Source organism: Camponotus floridanus, unplaced genomic scaffold, assembly GCF_003227725.1.
Source record: "Camponotus floridanus strain SB8 unplaced genomic scaffold, Cflo_v7.5 scaffold85, whole genome shotgun sequence".
Taxonomy (NCBI): domain Eukaryota; kingdom Metazoa; phylum Arthropoda; class Insecta; order Hymenoptera; family Formicidae; genus Camponotus; species Camponotus floridanus.
This window is the reverse complement of record NW_020229855.1, coordinates 373,678-400,798: the sequence shown is the minus strand read 5'-3', so window position 1 is coordinate 400,798 and position 27,121 is coordinate 373,678. Positions and strand designations below refer to the sequence as shown.

Genomic DNA, 27,121 nt, shown 5'->3' with positions numbered 1-27,121 from the left:
AAATTGCCGACTCCTCCACGTTTAACAAATGGTTTGTATGCATTTTTTTATATTTAATAACATATTTATATTTCGTGTTTGTAAAAAGAATCTACATTCTATATTATATTACTAACTGGTTTTTAAAAATTAAGTCTACTTTTTAAGTATTTTTTAAGCTCAGATAATTATTTAATATTTTTATTACATTTTTTAAAAAAGCAAGTTATAGATAAATGCTTGTATTATTATATTATGCGAATTATCTTGCATACATACCAATGATTTAAGAGTATATATACTAAGACAGATAGGGTTCAAAATTAACAATCTAATAAATTATTAGTACATTTAATAAATTATTAGTACATACGTATTTAAATCATTATTGAGTATGCAAAAAACTCACATAATACAATAATACATGCATTTATCTATAACTTGGTTTGTTGAACAATTATGTTAAAAAAATATAATTCTCTCTATCATAAGAAAAAGTATAAAATTCCTGAGAAATAAAAACTATATTTATTTCAAGTTTAAATAATAAAATAGTATAAAAAAGTGTGACAAGTCCTAAAAATTTACCTTTTTAAAAAAAGTTTTTAGGGATAAAATAGAATAGTAGTAAATAATTTATACTTCAAAAAACACATTTAACTATTTGGTCCTTAATCGTCTTTTCTTCCAGATACCAGTATTTTTACAAAAACAATTACAAAAAAAAAAGAATGATGAAGCTATTGACTTTAATTTACGAAATGAAAAACAAATTTATTACAATCTAATGGTAAATTGTTTTTCATAATATAGAATTATTATTCAACTTTTTATAAAATATAAAAGCTTATAACGTATTTTTTACATATTTTATAGATAATGAATCTCTGACTGACAATAACCAACTGGAAACATTTATGACAGAATGTAAATGTTGTCCAGTACATTTAAAACACAAGTGTCGTATGTATATGTTACTTACAATTGCCGAATTTGCGCGAGCGTCCGAAATGGCCACGTTCGAAATGGCCACGGATAAATTTGATCACGTTCGAAATCCGAACGTGGCCGTTCCGAACGTGGCCATTATGAACGAGTGGCCATTACGAATGTGGCCGTTTCGAACGTGGCCGTTCCGAACGTGGCCGTTCCGAACGTGGCCGTTCCGAACGTGGCCGTTCCGAACGTGGCCGTTTCGAACGTGGTCAAATTATATCCACTCCGAATTTGCCCATTGCCTGAATTTTTTAACTACGACGTGATATAAATAGCTTAAATAGCGTTGCTGTGCAACGCGGATATTTATTTTGGTCACAACACGTTGTGTTTTTCAACGCTCAGTAGCCGAAATAAATACCCAGAATATGTTGTAGACATTTAAGCTTATCTCGCATCGTATTGGTTAAAAAATTAAGACAATGGGTAAATTCGGTGATTGCCAGTAACATATATTTAAAATAAAATAAATTACAATTATTTTCGGTAAATTTATTAATCTTATTATAAAATAATGAATTTATTATTGTAATTACATGTTCGACAATTTATTAATAAATTTGTATGAAATTCTTTTTTCAGAGAAAGTTATTTTAAAGAAATCATTCGTCAACAAAACATGCTGAAAGCAAGCATGTGGTACACAGTACAGATACTCTTTACGAGTTAACTACGTCTATTAATCGTTTGCTTACAAACGATGGAAAAGTGACTCATCGGGAGCAAGAAGCATCTTTATTTTTCAAAATTTTTTTCATTTCCAATACAAAACAAAGAAGAAGTTATCCGCGTCGATGAATATTTAAATGATGACAAAAATTTTAACGTTGCGGTAATTTTTTATAAATGTTTGTTATTCTCAAATATATGTTATATTTTTACATTGCAGTGTTACTATATGTACTTTATTAATTAATGAAATTTCAGTCAATGTATTATTTTTGTTTTGAATTTTATAGATGAATAGGCTTTCAAAAATTGGTGGATGTTCGGTATAGTTATATACAACGGGCTTTGAAGATGTTAATCACAAATGATCTTGCAACAACCTACAGCTGATTAGGGAGGCAGTTCAAAAAAGCATTCAACAAATTAAAATTAGCAGATTTGATAATTGGTAAATAGTTTTTTAGATTATCTTTTACTGAACGCTTTTATTAAAATTATTCTCCCTTCGTAGATTATCAAATTACTTGTAATTGATTTCTTTTAATAAATCTTTGGTTTCTAATATAATAAATGCTTTTTTGCTAGAGTTAATACAGTATATATTTTAAATTAAATATACTATATATATATATATATATATATATATATATATAGTAATTATACTTTATATATATATATATATATATATATATATATATATATCCCAGTAAGCAAGAAACATTTGATCAACATTCTAAAATGTTGATTTTATATAAATTTTCTAAACATTATGATATAATGTTTTATAAATATTTTTAAAATATTCTAATAAACATATTAATAACATTTACAAAGTATTTTAATTTATGTTTTATAAATATTTTAAAAATGTTATTTAATAACATCTCTCTTAAAATATTAATAAAATATTTTAGAAACATTAGTCAAAATGTTTTTTATATGTTATTAATATGTTTATTATAAATAAAAATATAACATTTAGTTACAAGTTCGTTCGCATTGTTATTAAACGTCGTATTATTTATTTCATACATATCTTTAGACTATTTTTTTCATAATATATATTAATTTCTTTTTCGTAACGGGCCTGACGACACCTAATACGTTACTGAGAAGGAACATTCGGTGGGATATGCGTATACGCTCTATTGCGTATGCGTGATTTATTCTTTTGTTCTTCGGAACACTTGTGTCGTCTGCCATCGTGCCACGTGCTCTTATAATCGATTTCGCAATAAGTAAATTATACAGTGTTTTTGCAAGTTATTGCTGCGAAAGAAGAGGAAAGTGTGTTATAATATCGAAAGAAGAGGAAAGTGTGTTATAATATCTTGTAAGTTATTTTTATGGCTAAAAATTAAATATGTCTAAATATTCGTTCTCGAATTTTTCAGTGAAAGTTCTATAAAATCAGCTTATTCGTGTTAAGTTTCGCGTTAAGTTCTATTGTAGAATTGTCCTAGTCAATCATAAAACATTTCTACGTTATCAGTTATTTCAAAGGCAAACAGAGAAAACATTCTGTGTTGTAGAATGTTTTTCTGTTTGCCTTTGAAACTGCGTATAAGACTTATAGACTTATAGAATGTTAAGGAAATTGGATACATGTGCACGTATGATTATAAATTCAAAATTTGTTAGTGTGTATGTGTTTGAAAGAGAGAGAGAGAGGGAGAGAGAGAGAGAGAGAGAGAGGGAGAGAGAGAGAGAGAGAAAGAGAGAGAGAGATGAGAGCAGATAGAGATTATAATAAAAGCAATACTCACATTAATATTCATATACATACTGATTTCTATAACATTTACACATTTTTTTCTAAACAATGTCATAAAATTTAATTTTACAAAACGAAATAATTATATTAATTATATTAATAATTATATTAATTATATTAATAATTATATTAATTATATTAATTATATATGATTGTCTGTGATTTTTTCTATTAATTTGTACTTGTCTTTTATTGATTATAGAGGTCAATCGAAAATGGATAAACCAAGTTGTTCATCACATAAGGTAAATATAATTTATAAAAAACTTCTACATTAAAATGTTTTCACAAACTGAGTCCAAACTTTTTAATAATTACGTTATAACAATTACGTTATTTTAATAATTACGTTATAAATTAACAGATAAAAGCTAAAATAAAATTTTATAAATTTAAATATTTATTTTTAGTTCTATAAAAGATGTCATACCGAAAACTATTTAAAGAGAGTTATAAAACAAAATATTAAAGTAAATGCTAAAGATATATCAAAAGAAAATCGTCCAAGTAAAAATTACACTCAAAGAAAAGAAATACAAGAAGTTTCATCAGCATCCTTATGTTCAGTAGAACAACCAACATATAATAGTTTATCTCAAAATTTATTAGAAATTAGTCAAATTTCAAGTAATTTATCTGATGCATTATTTGCATCTTGTGATTCCAAATCATCACTTGAGATCTTTAAAGATCATCTCAGATGTTGGGCAATTAGACATCATATCGCACAAACAGCTATTAGCGATTTATTAAAAATAATAAAATCAGACTTAAAATTAAATTTATTACCTTCAGATGCACGGACTCTTTTTAAAACAAAAAATATAAACAATAAAATAGTAAATTTATCTCCTGGAAAGTATTATCACTTTGGATTAAAATCAAAATTGCTATTAAAATTAATTCAGAACGATTTTAAAGGTAATGAAGTTAATATATCAGTAAATATTGATGGACTTCCTCTCACGAAAAGTAGTGGTAGCCAATTTTGGCCTATTTTGATAAAAATCGATGAATTGGAGAAACTTAAACCATTTCCAATAGGTGTTTATCACGGAGAAACTAAACCAAACAACTCTAACATCTTTCTATTAAGATTTGTTGAAGAAATGAAGATTTTGCAAAACGAAGGTTTATGTTTATATGATAAAATAGTGAAAATAAGAATTAGTAAAATTCTCTGTGATGCTCCTGCAAAATCATTCGTATTATGTAAAAAATTTTAATTCTTATGCAAGTTGCCCTAAATGTTACGCTGAAGGATCATTTCAAAAGAATAGAATGACTTTTCCTGAATTGAATTCAAAATTAAGAACTAATGAAGAATTCTATTCTCAAAGTGATGAAGATTTTCACAAAGACACATCTATTTTATGTGATTTAGAAATTGATTTTATTACAAGTGTTCCATTGGATTATATGCATCTGGTATTATTAGGCATAATGAAACGTTTATTGGGATTTTGGCTGAAAGGAAATAAAGAAGTCCGTCTGTTCAAAGAAGATATTGATGCTATAAATAAAAGAATAAAATTAATATATAAATCAACTCCCCGTGAATTTTCCAGAAAGCCTAGATTAATAACGGAATATGATAAATGGAAAGCTGTTGAATTGAGAACGTTTTTATTATATTATGGTCCATGGCTAATGAAACCATTTTTAAGAAACCAATACTTTCTTCATTTTCTTTCTCTACATTGTGCAATTAGAATTTTGGTTTGTCAAGACTTATTAGAAAAATATATTGATTATGCTAACGAATTATTAATGTATTTTGTAAACGAATTTGGTAATTTATATGGCAACGAATTTGTTAATCACAACGTTCACAATCTCATTCATTTAACATTAGACGTGAAGACATTTGGCTCATTAGATAAATTCAGTTGCTTTCCATTCGAAAATTATATGCATACAATTAAAATGATGATTAAAACGTCAAATAAACCAATCGCAATTTATAAAAAGAGTAAACGAATATGATAAATATTTTTCCTTTAATAAAGAAAAAAAAAATTTTATTAAAGAAGATGGTCTTCGTTTAATAAACAATAAATCAGCAGAAGGTTTTTCAGCTATATATTATAAAAATTTTAGAGTGGAAGTTAAAGAACCCAACTGTAATTTTATTTTACAAAATAATCAACCTATAAAAATAATTGATATTTTACGGATTGATAATATATTTTATATTAAATATAAAAATTATAAAATAACACCCTATTTTGATAATCCGATGGAAAGTACTATATTTTGGTGTGGTTCTGTTGAAATGACTGATGAAGAACATATCACATCTGCTGACGATATATTAAGGAAAGCTTTCAAAATAAATGATTGTTTCGTGTCGATATTACACACAGACTGATTTGTAAATTGAAATTAATTACTTGTTACAATATAATACAACTATTATTTAATATAAATTTAGTATTTGTTGATTGTTCTTATTCTTTTTTTTAATTGACTATGATTTATATATCACATTACTCAGTAGTTAAGATGATGAATTTAATCTTTGGATTATTACCGTGAAAATTCGATTATTTGTAATATAAAATGCTGCTATTGATAATCTAAGAAGTACACGCGATGAACTCTGTGTCTCTGAAGAATTCACCGCACAATATAAGAAATCAGAGTAGGTCTGGTGCAACTGTGTTTGTGAAACTGCCTAAGAGAGAGATTTACGCAAAATATGCAACAAACTTTCTTTTATTAAAAAATAATTATACATATTAAATAAGTAAAAAACAAATATATATTTCGGTAATCTAATGTTATCTTTTTTTTTTTAGTATGCAGTTGTACAATTTGACGATTTAGACTTTTCGGTGGTTCCCGTAATTTGGTTGGATGAACCACATCATTGTTATTGGCCTACAGGAATGAAAAACATTAGAACCGCAATTGTGAAAGAAATGTCCGTTAAAGACAATTTTATGAAATATAAATGTCAGATCTTTAGTAAACATGGTAAGTAAAATTAAATTATTATGCTTGACAAAGTCAGGAAAGTATTGTATGTACATGTTTATGACACTAATATTATTTTATTAATTGTCATGCTAATGAAAAGAAATGTTTATATACTTGTATTATAATAGATTTTATAATTTATAATTTAAGATATATATAAAAAATTAAAATATTATATGTCGCCAGTAAATAACAAAACAAAACAAATTTTTTATAAGACGACATAACTGGCAATTTTTATTAAAAAGAAAAAACTACACATTTCGACCAACAATCATGGTCCTCCTCAGGAATACATTAATTATTATATAAACAGTTATGTATAAATTGTCGAAGCTCATTTAAAAATATATGTGCTAAAAAGATATGTTAGAAAGCACGTCTAAATCATAAGCCAGTTAATAAAATTTTTTATTATTAACTAGCCTGTGATTTAGACGCGTCTATTCCAGCGCATATATTTTTAAATGAGCTTTGACAATTTATACATAACTGTTTATATAATTAATGTATTCCTGAGGAGGACCACGATTATTGGTCGAAACATATAGTTTTTTCTTTTTAATAAAAATTGCCAGTTGTCTTATCAAAAATCTGTTTCTGACTTTTATGACACTTCATATAGCATTCATATGAATTTATATTTACCTCTATATGTATATAATGGAAATTATTTATATGTATATAGCATCATTATTTAATACCAAATATGCACATTATTTTATGAATTTTGTAATTTATAATTCTTTTTTATTATTAGATACTTATGAATCAGCCTTAGAGGCAGAGAAACAGATTGTAGCTACATCGGAATCTGAGGAGGCTGAATCAAGAATGGGGAAAAGAAAAATAAAAAATAATAAATATGACGACTATGTCAGTTTTCCTAATCCTCCGAGATTGTTATCATCCAAGGAATCACATAAATCAGGTATTGCAGGTTAATTTTTAAGTCTTTTTTGTACAAACATATTTCCATTTTCAGAAATATGAATTACTTGTTTTACTGCTTGTACAAATTTAATCTTAACGTTTCACGAATTTTAAAATTATATGATTATTCTATATTTTTTGATCGAAATTATGTTGATAAATAGATTATTTTTTTCAAGAGAGTTTACAACCCTTAATTGTGTATATATTTTAAATTAAATTAAATCTTGAATTAAGTTTTGTCTTCTAAAAAAAACTTCTGTTGAATTTTACTTTATTTGAAAAAAGACAATATATAGAAATTTTTAAAATATTTATTATATACAATAATTTATTAATAATAAATGTAAATGTGTTTAGTAATATTAATCTAGATTTATTTTCTAAAAAAATTTCATAAGTGAAAATTTATAATTAGAAATAAAATAAAATAGGATATAAAACAAAATTAAAAACAACAAAATTTGTAAAATTAATAAAAATTGCTGCTATATTTTTACGTGGAAATAATTAAATCTACATAAAATAATAATTTAGTTTTTCACATTTAAGCGATATACGGTCAAAATTTTTTCTATTATTATAATTAGCGTAAATTATATATATGTATTGCAGAAAATGTTTTATTTCAGATAAGAGTTGAATTTAAGGCTTTTCATATTGGCCGAATTGGCCGCCATACTATTATATTATTGTCCCATGAATTTAACTATTGCACTTAAAATGTTATCTTTCACAGTTGAATATACTAAAAAAAATTTACCTGTTTAAAATAAATATTTTTTATTTTTAGTTTCAACACACACGAATAAGGACAATGAAAATTCTAAATTAAATAATTCACAAGATATTAATGGTAATAAAAATAGCGACTTATGTAAAAAAACATCTTTAATAGAAACATTTATATATTTAATTTTTTAAATAATGTTTATCTCTCTAAAAATATCTATATTTTTCAGATAATATCTTAACAGAATATAACATTGATAATATACCAATTACAATCTACAATGAAAATACTAATACAGACTTAGATTTTACACAAGACTTGAAAACGATACTGAACAATATTGAAACTGAAATAACAAATATAAGGGAAACGCAATCATTACAAGAGCAATCACTTTCAGAAATTAAAGAAACCACAAAATTGATTTTAGCTAAAATAAATAGTGAACAATATGGCAAAGAATATTATATGCTAAAGGATGATAAAATAAAACAAAAATTTCCCTTAACTTCTATTCAGAATCTTCTTGATTTTGATGATATATTAAAAGATGATCAAGAAGCTTTTATGCAAGTAGTAAGTAAATTCGTTTATCAAAAAATTTTATATAAACATAGTTTTAATTTTAAACATTTTTTAGGTGAATAAAATATTACAAATTGGTGGGAAAAATGAAAAAGACTTTGTTAGAAGAGCTTTAGCTACATTTAATGATAATTTGGCCTGTATGTGTTCGTGGACGGGACAGAAAAATAATTTCAAGATAGGAGATACTCATATTATGCTAAGTATAAAAAGTAAATAAATTTATATTACATATTGGTTGTGGTATCAGAATCTGTAATTGTTTTTTATATTTCTAATTTTTTTACAATTAACGGATGGGATATATTGAGAAAAGCCTATAGAATTTTATGCTACATATATAACATAAAAGTTTTTCTTATTCCAGAAGCGTTTAAGGCAACATTTCCCCGAAGTACGGAAAAAGATTTCGAATAATTGGTGATGGAGTGGTTTCGTTTTGCAAACGTCCGTAAGCAAAAGAAAGAAAGTATGTTGAATCCAGACATTATCATTTTTCTTAACAATTGTGTTAATAAAAAAATAGTTATGTTAATAGTTGTGTTAATAAAATATTTGAAGTAATTAATTAACACAGAGTGTTAATTAATTACTTCAAATATTCTTACAAATACATTACATATATTACATAAACTAAAATTGGATTATTATAAGTTTTTCACTAATTGAATTTTATTTTCCAGGAAAAGAAAAGTGAGAAGAAATCTTATAATTATAAGATATAAATATAGAATTAAAATATTTAATTTAAATTATATTTTATATTATTATATTTAAAGTAGCCTTCAAAGAAGTGCAATGAGATAAATATAATTAATAATTTGATTTCACTGCAATGAAGCAAATATAAGTTTATAATATTTATTAGATATATTTATTAGATTTATAATATTTTATTACATTTTATATATTTTGTTAATATTTTCTTATGTTTTTGAATATTTTTTTTAGTTTAATATATTTTTTATTTTTTTTTGTTTCTCAGTATTTTTTTTGTATTTTGAGGTATCGAAAAAGTACCTAATTTTATAATACATTTTTTGTATTTAATTAATAATTTTGTATTTAATTACATAGAAATAAAAAAATATTTTTTTGTACTTTATATGTATATATATTTGTATTATTATTCCTTATTAAACGATAAAAATAATATTTAGAAATACAAAAATACAATATATATTTAGACATTCTATTAATATTGAAAAATTATTGAAAACATGTTATATATAATATTTATAAAATAATAAAAATCAATTAAATTAATATTAGAATTAATATTACTGTGATATTAATATTAAGTTATGTAGATGTTGATAATAATGTTATTTTATTATTGATTTAATTTTATGAAAAATATTATCAGAATGTTAAAACAACATTAATGCAATATTACTTGTAACGTCATAGAAAATGTTATTTCAACATTACCTAAACCTCTAAATTGGTGTCAAAGTTTGTTCATAATGATGTTGCATACAATGTTAAAAACTACATACTTGACAACATTACTATGTTAGTGAATATCATTATAATAACGTTGTGGTAATAATTTTTTGCTTACTGGGATATATATATATATATATAAAGTATAATTACTATATACTTCATATACATTACTACTATACATTATTACTATATATACTTTATATACATATATATATATATCATATATCATATATATATATATATATATATATATATATATATTTAATTATATTTAAAAAAAATTTTTTTTAAATAACTTTTTTTTAATTATATTCTTAAAAATATTAGGCTCTTTATTCTTATATAATTTATTTAATAATTTTTATTTAACTTATTTAATAATTAAGTTTAAATTAATTATAATTATCAAAAAAATAAAAATTATACTAAGGAATGATCAAAACATAGGTATATATAAAACACAGAATCGAGAAATAAATATAAAATATGAAATAATATAAAACATAACAAAGGATATGAATGTAAAATAAATAACTATAAAATATAAATATAAAATAAATAACATATTAATATATTAACAAATAATATTATAAATATAAAAAATAAATTAAAGAATGTTTTTAACAATGTGTACATTATTTGAAATAAATATAAAATCTATTTACAATTTTCTAAATACTTTTTATCTCGTTTATATTTATTACAGGTTCTGTCAAAAAAAGTATTCCGAACTCTAGTAACAAAGAGTGCGAAGAAGCAATCCAAAAATGGCTTAGAAGAGTCAAAGAACCGATAATAAAAAACATGGAGAGAATAATGTTGATACTGCTTAATTATACACACGAGAAGTTACTGTGAGAGAAACGGTGCAGAAACTGTATGAAGATTTGGCAGATCTTAAAAATCAATTGAATTTTGAAACTTATTGTCAGCAGCAACGTACCTGAGAAATTCGTCGTGTGATAAACCTTAGAATTTACTAACAGAACTTATCAATAATTATTTAATATTTTTTTATTTTAGTTTATATAGTGGACTTCCGCTTCCGGTGCTATAGAGAGTACACGTAGCTTTTGTGGTGAGATAAAGGCAGTTTCTGGTGGTATTTTGAGAGGTGGAGAAGGTGGGAGAATGTGAGAGAGTAAGAGTGGAGTGTGTGAAGGGAGTGAAGGCAAAAGGTTAACGAAAGGATAAAGGGAAAAGAGGAAGGAAATAGATAAAGAGGCGAGAAGAGAGTGTGAACTGTGACAGGCACGGATTACGAAGTAGGTAGATAGGCAGCGGTATAGCGGGATAGGCGGACGAGGATATAGAATATAGATAACTCGGTTAAAATCTAAAATCTAAGTCGGTAGTAAGGAAGATAAGCATAGAGAACAGGATGGATGGGAGAAAGGCAACAGAGATAGGGAAAAGTGGGGGGGGGGAAGAGATAGATGTGCTAGTGCAGGGAATTTGGAGGATTTGGTGAAAAGAAAAGGGAGGGATGAATGAGTAGGGAAAGAGAAGAGGATGATATTTTTAGGAAGTGTAGGAAGACAGCGAGATCGCGAGAGGCAGAAAGAAAGGAGGAAAGGGAGGAGGAGTTAAAATGATAGAGAGGAGAGATGGAAGAGATAATGAATGGATGGAGAGATGAGGTCAAAAAAACTATGGAGGGAGTGATGGAGGTGATTAAAGAACAGGGTAGAGGGCTGAGGGAGGAGATGGAGGGGATGAGAAGAGATATGAAGGAGCAGGTTATGAGATGGAAGGAGGAGAGGATGGAGATAATGAAAATCATTAAAAGGTTGGAGAAGAAGGTCAAAGAGTTGGAGACGGAGGAAAAAGGGGGGAAGGGGGTGAAGAGGGGACAAGGGAGGATAAGGGAAGAGAAAAAAATTAATGAAAGGGTAAAGGACATAGAGAGGAAGATGGAATTAAAGGAGAGAGCGGATAGGAAAAGGAACATAATAATAAGAGGGTTAGAGGTGAAGGGAGGAAGAAGAAGGGAGGCGGTGGAAGAAATATTTGAGAGGATAGAAGTGAGAGCGGAGATAGAGGAAGTGAAAAGATTGGGAGGGAACAAGGACAAGGAGAGGGAATTGGTCTGGGTAAGACTAGGAAATGAAGCACAAAAAAGAAAAGTTATGCAGATGAAGAAGAATTTAAGAAGGAGAAAAGAGAGAATTTTAGAGGATTGGACGTGGAAGAAGAGAAAAATGAGGTGAAGGTTGGAGGAGATAGCGAGGGAGGAAATGAGAAAAGGAAGAAAGGTATGGGGTATGGGGTTATTAGAATAGATGAGCAATGGTGGAGATGTGATGAGACAGAGGAGGTGTTGGTGGACGGGAGAGGAAAGATCTGGGATAAGGAAATGGAGGAAGTCAAGGGGGAGAGCAGGGAAGAAAGAAGATAGAGAGGGAGGTGGAGGTGGAGAGAAAGAGAGAGAGAGGGAAGGAGAAGGGGAAAGGAAGTAAGGGGTGGAAGATAGTCTTTTGGAATGTAGCGGGGATGGGGAATAAGGATAAGGATTTCTGGAAGAGATTGAAAGAATGGAATGTCATGATGTTAATGGAAACATGGGTGGAGGAGAAAGGTTGGAGCAAAATAAGGAGGAAGCTACCTGAGAGGTATAAATAGGGAATGCAAGGGACAACAAGGAAAGAGAAGAGGAGAAGGGGGGATGTTAATGGGTATAAGAAGGGATTTGATAGAAAAAGGAAAGGAAATTAATGTGGAGGATGATGGTGTGGTAGTGGGGGAGATAAGAAGAGGTCAGAAAGATGGAGGATAATTGGAGTGTATGTGAGCAAGGGAGTGGAAGTAACGAGAAACAGCTTGGAAGAATGAGTAGACAAAAGGGAGAAGGAAATGATATTAATAGGGAGGAGACTTTAATGCGAGAACAGGGAAGGAGGTGGGAGATTGTGAGAGAGAAGAGGGGGAGTAAGAATAAGAAGGTCGAAGGATGGGAGAATTAACGGAGAAGGGAGAAAGTTAATTAAGTTTGTGGAAGAGAATGGGTGGGGTATACAAAACGGGTGTACAAGAGGAGATGAGAAAGGAGAGTACTCCTTTACAGGGGGGAAAGGGAATTTGGTATATAAATATATAAATAGACTATGCGATAGGGGGAGGTAAGGGAAAGGATAGAGAGTATGAGGTTAGATGATAAGGTAGATTCAGACTATCATCCGGTAGAGGTATGGATTGAGGATAGAAGAGACAGGAAGATTAGAAAGAGGAAGGGAAAGAGGGAATGGAGAGGAGTTTGAGACGAGGAAGGCAGGAAAGAGTTTAAGCAAAGATTGAGTAAAATAGAAATAGGGAATTGTAGTTTGGAGGAACAATGGAGGGAGATGGAGGAAAGGATGAAAGAGACATTAGAGGAAGTGGAGAAAGGTGGGGTGATGGGGATTGCAAGGAAATGAAAAGGAAGATTAGAATGAAACTAAAGGAATGGAGGAAGAGAGGGGAGGGTGAAGAGGAGTACAGAAGGAGGAGGAAGGAATATAGGGAGATATGTGAGAAGAAAAAGAGAGAGTGGAACGAGGAGTGGGAAAGGAAAATAAAAGAAGTGAGAAGAGAACACGAGGTGTGGGAAATAGTGAATAGGGAAAGGAAAGGAGGGAAAAGGGTGAATGAGAATATTGAGATGGAAGAGTGGAAGGAATATTTTATGAGATTGTTGGGAGGAGTAGAAGTTAGGGTGGTAAAAGGAAAAGGTGGAGTAGAGGCGAGAGAAGAGGAAGAGGAGATAGGAAGAGAGGAACTTAGAAAAGTAATTAGGAAGTTGAGGGATGGGAAGGCGTGGGAACTAGTAGGGATACCAGGGGAGGTATGGAAATAGGGAGGAGGTATGGAAATGGGGGGGGAGGAGTTAGAGGATTGGATAAGGGAATTTTGTAACAGGATATGGAGGGGAGAAGGATGGCCAGAAGAATGGAAGGAAGGGGTAATAGTACCGATAGTTAAAAAAGGTGAGGGAGAGAGAGTGGAGGAATACAGAGGAGTGACACTGATGTCTACAGCGTATAAACTGTATGCTGCAATGCTGGCGGAGAGGATAAGGGAAAAGATAGAAGGGAAGGGGTTGATATCACATAACCAGACAAGGTTTAGAAAAGGGATGGGGACTGTGGACAATATCTATACGCTGAATTTTTTGATAAACAGGCAGTTAGGACAGAAAGAGGGAAACTAGTCGCGTTGTTTGTAGATATGAAAGCGACGTGTGATTCGGTGGATAGGGAGGTGTTGATAGGGATAATGAGAGAGCTAGGGATTAGGGAGGGGTTGACGGTAAGGGCAAAGCAGGTGGTCAGAGAGACGAGGAGTAGGATGAGAATAGGGAAGGAAGTGGGCGAGAGTTTTTGGACGGCAAAGGGAGTGAGGCAGGGTTATCCGCTGAGCCCGATTCTGTTTAATTTGTTATTGGCGGATATAGAGGAGGAGATGGGAAGGGTAAAGTGGGGGGCAGTTAAGTTGGGGAAAGGAAGGATTTACATGCTTTCGTATGCAGACGATATGGTGCTGTTGGCGGAAAATGCAGAGGAAATGAGGAGTATAATGGAGAGGTTGGAGGTTTTTTGGAATAGAAAAAGGTTGGAGCTGAATACAGGGAAAACGAAAATAATGAGGTTTAGAAGAGGAGGAGGAAGGGAAGTTAAAAAAGACTGGAGGTGGAAAGGAAAAATAATTGAGGAAGTAAAAGAGTATAAGTATCTGGGATATGTGCTCCAAAAGAATGGAGGGCAAGAGGTGCAGATTAGAGAAAGAAGGAGGAAAGCGTCAGCGATCATGGGACAGATATGGGAGATTGGGAAGAGAAGATTTGGAAGGGACTGAGGAAGGAGATTGTGGTTGTTTGATAGGTTGATTTGGACGGTAATGGGATATGGGGTGGAGATATGGGAATGGAAGGAGAGAGAAGAATTGGAAAAGTTGGAAGAGAAATATTTGAGGTGGATGTTGGGAGTAGAAGGAAGAACTCCATGGTACCTAGTAAGGGAGGAATTACAGAGGGATAAATTGAGGGTTAGAACAGCAATGAGAGCATGGGAGTTTGAGGATAGATTAAGAGAAGGAAAGGGAAGCGATATAGCGAGAAGATGCTGGGGAGGAGATGAGAGAAAGAACGGGAAGGGGAAAGGCACTTTCGGGATGTGAGAGGGAGAGGGAGGAATTTTTCGAGAGGAGAAGGTTCAGTTTGATAGATGTAGAGAGGAAAAGGATGGAGGGAGAAGGATGATATGACATGATGGAAAGAGAGGAGAGAGAAAGACATAGAGAGAAAAGGTGGGAGAAGATAAAAGAATCGAAATATAATAGGTGGTACAAGGAGGTGAAAGAGGAGGGTATCCCGAGATACCTGATGAAGGGGTGGGAAGAGAGTAGGTAGATGAGGGTGGCGAGGTTTAGGATGGGGTACGAAATAGAGGAAAGAAGGTATTGGGAGGAGGAGGAGAAGAAACTATGTAAGTTATGCGGAGGAGAGGTGGAGACGTCGGAACACGTATGAGAGAGTTGTAGGGATTGGAAAGAGAGAGGGGGGACTTGGCAGGAGACATCTTAAGAGAAAATGGGGAAGGAGAGAGATGGAATAGGGAGTGGGAAGAGGAGAGTAGGAAACGGGAGGATAAGGGGATGAAGAAGGAGGATAAGGAGGAGAGAGAAAGAGAGGAGGGAGAGAGTGAAAGAAAGAGAGAGAGAGATGATGGAGGCGCGAGAGGGATGGGATAGAGGGATAGAGAGATAAGATAGAAAGCAAGAGGAAGCGAAAGTCCGCGAGGCGGTGTGTGTGTGTGCGGCGAGTACTGGCAGGGAGGTAACGCCAGGACAAAATAACTGTAAGATTAGTTTTAGTTTAGGTTAAGTTAGTTTAAGTTAGAGTAAGGATACATATGTAAGAGATTGTAACCCTGAGGGGAACAATAAAATTCATACTACTACTACTACTACTAGTTTATATAGATTACAGATTTATAGTTACACATATAAATTAATAAGGCCCAGTTGCATCAACGTCATTTTTCAAGCGAGATTTAAATATGTGTTTGTCTTTATTTAGAGAGAAATATATACATATTAGGTCTCGCTTAAAGCCAAAAAAACATTTTGATGCATCGGGCCTAAGAGAATTTTAAGTATTTAATATATTAGGAGTATAAATAAGTCTCCGCTGTTTTTTATCAAAAATTGAGCATTTATTGTGAAAGAATGGTACCTTATGTTTTATTCAAAGTATTGTCCATCGCTAGCCACTACTTTTTCCCATCTTTCTAGCATACGGATACCGCGTCGGAAGAACTCTTCATCTTTTGAGGCTATCCACGAATCGACCCAATTTTTGGTATCTTCATATGATGTGAAGTGCTGCTCAGACAGGCCATGTGCCATCGATCGGAACAAGTGATAATCCGAAGGGGTAATGTCTGGTGAATACGGCGAGTGGGGTAGGACTTCCCAATTGAGTGTTTCCAAGTAGGGTTTGACCGGCGCCGCAACATGTGGACGAGCATTATCATGCAGGAGAATAATTTTGTCGTGTCTGGAATAGTAGTGGGCGCGTTTTTCCTTGAGTGCTCGGCTCAATCTCATCAATTGTGTTCGGTAGAGAGCTCCAGTAATGATTTCGATCGGTTTGAGGAACTCATAATACACAACACCAAGCTGATCCCACCAAATACACAACATGAGTTTTTTTCATGAATATTCGGCTTGGCTGTCGATGTTGAAGCATGGCCACGTGATCCCCATGATTTTCTCTTCTTTGGGTTATCATAGTGGATCCATTTTTCATCACCAGTGACTATACGATGCAAAAAATCCTTTCGTTTATGCTTGACAAGCAGCATTTCACATGTGCAAAATCGGCGTTCAACGTTTCTCGGCTTCAGTTCATATGGAACCCAATTTCCTTGCTTTTGAATCATTCCCAACGATTTTAAACGATGTGAAATTGCTTGTTGAGTCACTCCTAATGTAAGTACAAGTTCTTGCGTTTGGTACGAATCTTCCTCCAATAATGCTTCCAATTCTGCGTCTTCGTACACTTTCGGCCTTCCGCTACGTTCTTTGTCTTCGACATCAAACTCACCTTTCTTAAACTTATGAAACCACTCACGACAACTTCTCTCACTTAAAGCGGCCTCACCATATGCTTCTACAAGCAATTGATGCGCCTCAGCTGCAGATTTCTTCAAATTAACGAAGTAAATCAAAAGTTCCTGCAAATGACGCTTATTCGGCTCAAAACTCGACATTTTCGCACGAAAAAAATTATGTGATGCTAATACAAAATCGCTAATATTTCAAGGTTATGGTGTTGCCAGATGTCCAACCTTACGATATGACGTTTTACATCTGACAATTTCAACCATAACTTACTGGTGAGGCCATCTTTTGTCCAACGGCGGAGACTTATTTGTACTCCTAATAATTTTTGTTATCAGAAAACAAAATTTTCTGTTATTTGAGTTCCACAAATTATGTATTCGGTTATTTGGGTTTCACAATATATATATATATATATATATATATATATATATATATATATATATATATATATATATACAGGGTGAGGCATCTAAAACAGGCCACCTGAATAACTCCGTTGGTAAGCCGAATACAAAAGAATTGTTCAGACAAAAGTTGTATGGTTTCAAGGGGGACATATGATGGTGTCATTAGTTTAATCTTGAAGAGCCACTCGAAGGTCACGTGAAGGTCAGCTCCAACTTTTTAAATGGGACACCTTATATGCTTTTGCATATTCTTGTAGCTCATCTCAAGAGCTTTCCAAAACACTACAATTATGTTAGTTTTCATTAAATACTTTCCAAGTTATGAGGCTTGAAATCATTTTCTAATTTTACATAAACCGTAAAATATCTTGTAAAATATTCATTTTTCGATTATTTTACCTTAATACTTTTATGTACAAAATAATGAGAGGAATCAATTGGTGTAAAGAAAACTCATAGTTGTTTCGAAAATAAATATGTAATTTGCAATTAACAATTACATATTTTTTCTTAAAAATAACTATGTCTTTACTTTACACCAATTGATTCCTCTCATTATTTTGTACATAAAAGTATTAAGTTAAAATAATCGAAAAATGAATATTTTACAAGATATTTTACGGTTTATGTAAAATTAAAAAATGATTTCAAGCCTCATAACTTGGAAAGTATTTAATGAAAACTAACATAATTGTAGTGTTTTGGAAAGCTCTTGAGATGAGCTACAAGAATATGCAAAAGTATATAAGGTGTCCCATTTAAAAAGTTGGAGCTGACCTTCACGTGACCTTCGGGTGGCTCTTCAAGATTAAACTAATGACACCATCATATGTCCCCCTTGAAACCATACAACTTTTGTCTGAACAATTTTTTTGTATTCGGCTTACCAACGGAGATATTCAGGTGCATCTATTAAAATGGCCCACCGTGTATATATATATGCAGGGTCTACCAAAAGTGTGGAAACCCTAAATATCTCGGAAAATATACGTTTTACAGAAAAGTGTTTCCAACAAAAGTTGTAGGGTTTAAGAAGATCTATATACTGATTCTATCAGTTTGACCTTGGATGGCGTCGTCAAGGTCAGGTCAAGGTCACATTGACTTTTTTAAATGACACCCCCTACATTTGATTGCATATTCTTATAGCTTAATTCAAGAGCTTTCCAAAACACTATAATAATGTTCATTTTTATTAAGTACTTTGCGAGTTATGAGGGTTGAAATAATTTCTTAATTTTACATAAACCATAAAATATCTAGTAAACCATTCATTTTTCGATTATCTTACCTTCATACTTTTATGTACAAATTAATGAGAGGAATCAATTGGTGTAAAGAAAACACATAGTTGTTTCTAAGAAAAAATATGTAATTTGCAATTAACAATTCCATATTTTTTCTTAAAAACAACTGTATGTTTTCTTTACACCAATTGATTCCTTTCATTATTTTGTACATAAAAGTATGAAGGTAAGATAATCGAAAAATGAATGGTTTACTAGATATTTTATGGTTTATGTAAAATTAAGAAATTATTTCAACCCTCATAACTCGCAAAGTACTTAATAAAAATGAACATTATTATAGTGTTTTGGAAAGCTCTTGAATTAAGCTATAAGAATATGCAATCAAATGTAGGGGGTGTCATTTAAAAAAGTCAATGTGACCTTGACCTGACCTTGACGACGCCATCCAAGGTCAAACTGATAGAATCAGTATATAGATCTTCTTAAACCCTACAACTTTTGTTGGAAACACTTTTCTGTAAAACGTATATTTTCCGAGATATTTAGGGGTTTCCACACTTTTGGTAGACCTGTATATATATATACAAGGTGTTCGGGCAGATCGGGGCCAAATTTTAAAGAGTGATTCTTCATGATAAAATAAGATAAAAATCAAGAGTAAAAACATTTCGACGAAGGCTTCCTTTTTTAATTATAAACGTTTAAAGATTTACATAAAAGGCACGGCAATCCGCCTGAGGCACAGCAATCCGCCGATCTCGGACGTGCGTAGGTTACATAGCTAAAATCGTTACCAAAATATACCGTGACACATAAGTACAGAAGCTTACCTCGTAGCAGCTGATGTAAAATCTGCGATATTCGACACGGCAATATTTTACTCCATACAAATCTGCTCACATAAATAATTAATAATATTTCATAGAGTATTGTTCTTCAACGGTAGGGCAATTGTTCTTCCGCGCGAATGTCCACACAAAAACTCACAAACACGAATATTCACCGAAAATATTCATTGCACTTTTGTTGTCTGTATAATAACGTAGAAGAACATTATAATAAATGTTCAAAATGCCCACCATTCTGTTGTACGCAGAGTTCGATTCTTCTGTAGAAATTTTGTCTTATTTTTCGGAAATCCATCATTACGTGTTGTATTATATTTGATGTAAATATAATCCTTTGTTGTAATTCTTCCAATGTTAACACCGGCGTAGAATATACCAAAGTTTTTAGATGATCCCAAAAAAAGAAATCGAGGGGATTCAAATCAGGAGAGCGAGCAAGCCAAGGGATAGGTCCTCCTCGACCAATCCATTTATTTCCAAAATTATTCGTTAAATATTCTCGCACAATTCCAGTATAATGTGGTGGTGCACCGTCATGCATAAACCACATGTCTCTGCGCACTTGTAGCGATATATCTTCTAGAAGTTCAGGTAACTGAAATTGTAAGAAGTCCATATATACCTGTCCTGTCAACCGAGGCAAAATAACAGGACCAATAATTTTATCACTAAGAATTCCTGCCCAAATATTAGTAGAAAATTGTCGCTGAGAATTTGTTTCTATCAGTGCATGTGGATTTTCGTCGGTCCAGACGTGACTATTATGAAGATTCACTATGCCGCATTTATTAAAAGTTGCCTCATCAGTGAATAATATTTTTGATATAAAATCTGGGTCTTCTGTAATTTTAGGCAAGATCCACGTACAAAAATTAAATCTCCTTTCAAAATCTCTTGCTTCCAATTCTTGCACTCGCTGATAATGATACGGGTGCAATTGTTGCTCTTTTAAAATAGTCCATACAGTGCTGTTACTAATTCCTTCTATTCGTGCAATGTTTCTTGTACTTGTGCAAGGATTTTCTTGAATGTGTCGCAACACTCTTTCTTCTAAGTCCAGATCACGTTGACTGTATTCACCGAAATTCCTAGCTTTTAACATTCCAGTATCCCGCAATCTCTGATCGATTCTTGTGAATGTTTTTCTATTTGGCACATTTCTATTTGGATATTTTTCTTGATAAATACGTCGGGCTTCTGTAGCATTACCGTTTGCTCGGCCGTAACATAAATGCATATCCGCAAGTTCTTGAAAAGTATAATTCATTTTTCAAAATAAAATGAATTATAATATACATGAATGAAAATGTACACGAACGAAAGGAAAGACAGAAAGAAGAGGAAAGACAGAAGAATGTATTTAAAACAAAAGATAGAATAGAATTATTGATACATTATTCTTTTTACATAAATATATTTTTCTTGCAATATATTGCTTTATGTTTACATTTATTTCAAAATTTAAATTTTATTTGTACTTAACTCTTTAGTTACCTGAATTTTTAGAAAATATATCTCTGCAAATGTGCAAAAGTGTGGTTTATGCATTATGTGATTTGTGCATCACATTATACTAAGATAGTGTGAGAATATTTAAGAAATAATTTTGGAAATAAATAATAAATAATTTCTGTATATTCTATGCCGATGTTAAAATTGGAAGAATTACAACAAAGGATTATATTTACATCAAATATAAGACAACACGTAATGATGGATTTCCGAAAAATAAGACAAAATTTCTACAGAAGAATCGAACTCTACTTACAACAGAATGGTGGGCATTTTGAATATTTATTATAATGTTCTTTTACGTTATTATGCAGACAAAAAAGTACAATGAGTGTTTTCACTGAATATTCGTGTTTGTGAATTTTTGTGTGAACATTCGCGCAGAAGAACAATTGTACCCTATGAAACATTATTAATTATTTATGTGAGCAGATTTGTGTGGAGTAAAATATTGCCGTGTCGAATATCGCAGATTTTACATCAGCTGCTACGAGGTAAGCTTCTGTACTTATGTGTCACAGTATATTTTGATAACGATTTTAGCGACGTAACCTACGCACGTTCGAGATCGGCGGATTGCCATGCTTCAGGCGGATTGCCGTGTCTTTTATGTAAATCTTTAAACGTTTATAATTAAAAAAGGAAGCCTCCATCGAAATGTTTTTACTCTTGATTTTTATCTTATTTTATCATGAAGAATCACTCTTTAAAATTTGGACCCGAATGGCCCGAACACCCTGTATATATTTTTTTTTTCAAGAAACACACACACAGACACATACAGAATAAGAAAATAAAAAGAATTAACAATTGTAACAAATATAAATAAAAAATAAAATTATTTCAATTTACTAGAAAATTGTTATTAATAATTTATAACCTAATTAATATTATTAATTATACATGCATAATAAAGAACCGAAATGTCCATTAAAAATCCAAAATTTGCCCATTAGATCCATTTAGAATCCATAAAAAAATCAAAAATTCGTCCTTTAGATCCATAATGCGTCTATAAGAAATCCAAAATTCGTCCGTTTAGATGCAGAATTTATCCATTTAAAATCCATAAATGTCGAACGAATGAACGTCCAGAGCAGTTGCAACCGGACGTACAGCGGACGTCCTTTGTACGTCCGCTGCAGGTAATATGGACGTCTTATGGATGTACACAATATCTGACATGGACGTCCGTTGTATGTACATAGGATGTACTTGTGCTTCTTGGATAATTACTGATTTCTGATTTTGTATTTTTAATCTATTATTCTTTATTTCAATCTAATTTATTTCTAATTTCTTAATTTTCATATTAAGAAATATTTATAATAAAATAAATTTTGTTCAATTTTTAGATTCATTTTCAAATGCGAAAATTAAACTAAAGAAGACCCAATATCAAAATGATGTTGATTCATCATATGATACAGACGAGAAAAAGAGACAGAGAAGAGATAATGCTAAAGTACATTTTAATGATAACAACGATAATGAAAAACAGATTCATGAAAAAAGAAGAAAAGTTAAATAAAAAAAATCGAATTTACCGGCACTTCTTCAAGTGTCAGTTGCTAATATATCAAACAACCCTTCTTGTTGCTCTGAGTTGCTTCAATTGCCATGCATAGCAAAGTTAATATATCAAACAATCCTTCTTCAAAATAAAATAAAGATAGGAAGGCGAAACAATGTATTTTTTCTTGCGTTTTTGCAAGAATCTGCGTCTTATGCGTTTTTCATTTTTTACTTTCGAGTTGCGTGCGAACATTTATTTCATCATTTTACATTTTATCTTTGCGTAATTATATTGATAATTTGTTTAGAAGATGTAAATTTTGCGGCGGTTATTTTTCGAATTAATTGTTTATTTGCGATTTTATTTCTTGACATTGCTTTATGTTAGATTCATTTTTGTTTACATGACATTGATAAGGATCTAAAATAGGATCGGAACATACGTTTGTCGAACATTGTTAACAATTTATATTTGTTGTAATATTGTCAGCGTTTTACTTTTGCGAATCATTTTCCATGTCACTTTATAACGACTTCAATTGTCTGCCTTTATCAATAAGAATATAATATTAATTATTGATTATGACACCTAATTCTATTATTTCATCTTCACAAATAGCATTCTTGTGATTGCGTTATATGCTTGAAAACTGATTAATCAAGTTTTTAACTTTTTATACGCCACGTCCACCTCAGCGCAGTAGTTTCGCCTTCCTATCTTTATTTTATTTTGATTGTTATCTATCAATCACTTTGATTAATTTTAATCCTTCTTTACTTGCCTCAGTTGCCACATATGCAAAGCTAATATCGAACAATCCTTCTTGTTACGGATATAAGTTCATTATCATCTAGCAAAAACCTATTAGATATTGCTGTATTGTCTTCTCTATATTGTCTATGTATTTTTAACAAATTAGTTTCAATAGTAATACGAGTCGAGCGTCGATGTTATAACACAGTTATATATTTATTATACAATAAAAAAATATGAAACAAATAAAAAGAAGGGATAGCGAAAGTTTTGACCCTATTTTTGAGTCATCTTCAGCGCAAATGTGATGATGTGATAAAAATATAACAAAGGTGCTACATATCTGAATCGATTAGATAGAGTGTCGTCCAAAGTAATACTAAATGTTTAGTTTTGTTTAGATTTTCTAAGGTTTTATTTACGAGAGAAGGACTCTTCAACTACCACAACAGCCATGTGTGGGCGGATGAAAATCTGTATGCTGAGAGTAGGAAACTATCAGAAGCGGTTCAACGTGAATGTTTGGGCTGGTATTGTCGGCGACTGTCTCCTCGGACCTTACATTCTGCCCAACTACCTGCGCGGAAATAATTATTTGACATTTCTGCAGGACATCCCTCTCGGACTTCTTAAAGTACATGCCTCTAGTCATTCGCCGAAACATGTGGTTTCAGCATAGTATATCCAGTAGCGCAACTCTATGTCGGTACCTTTGATGTTTGTGAAGTCTAAAATGGAGTGTGCATGCGCGAAGTTAGCAAGTAAATCCAGTAACGCCATCTGGACTTTTTTCTTACTCTTTCTCCTTCGCTTCATTTTCTTTCTTTTTTCAACATATTATTAAATGTAAAAGAAGTAAATTTTAGTAAAAATTATATATAATAACAATGTAATACACAAAGATAAATAAAAGAAGAAAGATACAAAATTTATAAAATTATATATAACATAACATAAACAATACATATATGTATAACATAAGTACAAGTAAGTACAGTTAATAAATAATAAAATATATCATATATAAAAAACATTAATATGTAATTATTAAATAAAAACATATTTAAAACATATTTAAAACATTTTTAATATTAGAAGTATAAATGTACTTATTAATAAATATACATTTTTTATAATGAATATAATTTATTTCACACACACATACGTATAATGCATATATGTAACATAATTAAAAAGTTAAAAGTAAGTACATTTTAAATAAATACATTATTTTATAATGAATAATTTATTTGACACATATATGCCAAAGTTAGTATTTCCATTGGCCAAATATGTGAAAATAAAATATATAATAATTTTATAAAATTTTTATTTATTTAAAAATATAGATTTTAAACAAATAGGAATTTTATAAAAATTTATCTTCACATATTTGGCTTGTGGACATACTAACTTTGGCACATATGTGTTAAATAAATTATTCATTATAAAATAATGTGCTTATTAAAATATACTTATTTTTTACTTTTTGATTATGTTACATATGCATTAAACGTATGTATGTGTGAAATAAATTATAAAAAATGCATATTTATTAATAAGTACATTTCTATTTAATATTACAAATGTTTTAAATATATCTTTATTTAATAGTTACTTATTAATGTTTTTACATGATATATTTCATTATTTATTAATGTACTTATGTTATACATATATTGTTTATGCTATGTTATATGTAATTTTATAAATTTTGTCTCTATTTTCTTTTATTTATGTTTGTGTGTCACATTGTTATTATATATAATTTTTACTAAAATTTACTTCTTTTACATTTAATAATATGTTGAAAAAAGAAAGAAAATGTAGCGAAGGAAAAAGAATGAGAAAAAAGTCCAGATGACGTTACTGGATTTACTCGCTAACTTCGCGCATGCGCACTCCATTTTGGACTTCACAAATTTTAGGGAGTTGCGCTACTGGATATACTGTGGTTTGAGTATGACGGAGCCTCGGTCCACTATTCGCAACAGATGCGTCCCTACTTGAACGCGATCTTTCCGGACAAGTGAATTGGGCGAGGAAGACCTGTGATCTAGCCTGCGAAGTCTCCTGATCTATCTCCTCTGGACTTCTTCTTGTGGAGGTATCTGGAAAGCATGGTATACGAAAGATCTGTCGTAAGTGAAGAAGAGCTCGTTGCCAGGATCAGAAGAGCAGCTGTTCAAATTAAGAACGATCCTAGCGTGTTCGCCAGAGTCCACCGGTCCTTGGTTCGGCGCTAACGTCTGTGCCGATCTTGGGGGACGACATTTCGAGCACTTGCTTTGAGATACTTTCTTACATAATATCGCTCATATAGAGCCTTCATTGGCTTGATCAACCACCGATCTTGCCTTCATTAGCTGGATCAGGCACCGATCTTGCCTTCATCGGCTGGATCAGCCACCGATCTTGCCATGGTTGGCTAGATCATCTTCGAATCTGGGAATCGAATTTGTGTTTGGATCTCTTGCCTTCGTGGGCGAAACATCTTATTATGAAAAGCTCGATAACTTCAAAATGGCTTACTTAAAGTTGGTAAAATTAGTGCTTTGACAAGGTCTCGAGAAGGGCTACAAGAATATGCAATAAAAAGTGGAGGGTTCCATTTCAAAAATTTAAGGTGGCCTTGTCGTGACCTTGGCGACGTCATCCAAGGTCAAACACGTGGCGTCAGTAAATAGACCTTTTTACACTCTATAACTTTTGTTTGAAACAATTTTTTGTAAAACTTTTATTTTTTGTGATATTTCGAGGTCCCGACTCTTTCAAACACTCCGTGCCATAGCTATGTAATGACATGTTTCCAACCCCAGGTTTATTTGCAAAAAAATGATTCTTATGGTGCCCCCGACTATCTTTGAAAATTTATCGGTTGAATTTCCGAACACCCTGTGTGTGTGTGTGTGTGTGTGTGTGTGTGTGTGTGTGTGTGTGTGTGTGTGTGTGTGTGTGTGTGTGTGTGTAAGGAAATGTGTAAATAATATTTTGATCTTTTATCAATTAGAAAATTAATTATATTTTATTATTTTATTATAATTTTATTTTTTACTTTTATTTATTATTATTTTATTATTTTATTTTTATTATTATTCATTTATTAAATTTTTTATATTTCCTTTTTAACGGAAGAGACCATCATCTTTTCGCGGTTTCTGTTGAACAACAAAATATACGTCATACATTAATACAAAATAATAATAACAAAATACAATTCTATTAAAATAAATGTAAATATTATTTTATTACAATTATTTCTTTAAAGAAATTTTGTTAAAATAAAAAAGCGTACATATTGGCCAAGAGTGGAAAAATTTAGATAAAAATTTAGATAAAAATATATAAAATTTGTTTTTGTATATGTTATATTCTCTTTTTTAAACAACATATAAACTTTTATAAAAAAAAATCAATAGGAAAATATTATGTGTGATATCGCATATGTTGCCGTCAATTCGTCAGCTTGAGATTTCATGGATCCAATGGATACAATATGTCCTTCTCAAGAAAGAAGGAGTTACAAACTATCTATCTGCCTTTCTCTGTCAAAGTAATCGTAGGTAACTGAAAGTAACCGAAAGTAGTCAAACATCGAGCATACACGGATGAGAGCTTATGCCTTAGTGCGCGA

General features: G+C 31.0%; 2 protein-coding genes across 2 annotated transcripts in view; one reads left to right on the top strand and one right to left on the bottom strand.

The window, feature by feature from the left end:
- Nucleotides 1–27,121, bottom strand: part of LOC105251729 (probable multidrug resistance-associated protein lethal(2)03659) — a 469,824-nt gene that overhangs the window by 215,500 nt on the left and 227,203 nt on the right. The window lies entirely within an intron of this gene.
- On the top strand, nt 2,776–10,958 carry LOC112639729. Its single transcript, XM_025414606.1, has 7 exons — nt 2,776–2,977; nt 3,621–3,663; nt 6,220–6,397; nt 7,161–7,331; nt 8,127–8,189; nt 8,296–8,520; nt 10,807–10,958. The coding sequence occupies exons 2-7, from the start codon at nt 3,634–3,636 to the stop codon at nt 10,956–10,958; spliced, it is 819 nt and encodes a 272-aa protein (XP_025270391.1). The 5' UTR covers nt 2,776–2,977; nt 3,621–3,633.

Excerpts from the sequence above, each read along its gene's own strand:
- LOC112639729 (XM_025414606.1), top strand. The coding sequence starts at position 3,634 with ATGGATAAACCAAGTTGTTCATCACATAAG. Across the intron at positions 8,190-8,295 it reads TAATTCACAAGATATTAATG|ATAATATCTTAACAGAATAT; the intron begins GTAATAAAAATA and ends TATATTTTTCAG. Across the intron at positions 8,521-10,806 it reads AATAAATAGTGAACAATATG|GTTCTGTCAAAAAAAGTATT; the intron begins GCAAAGAATATT and ends TATTTATTACAG.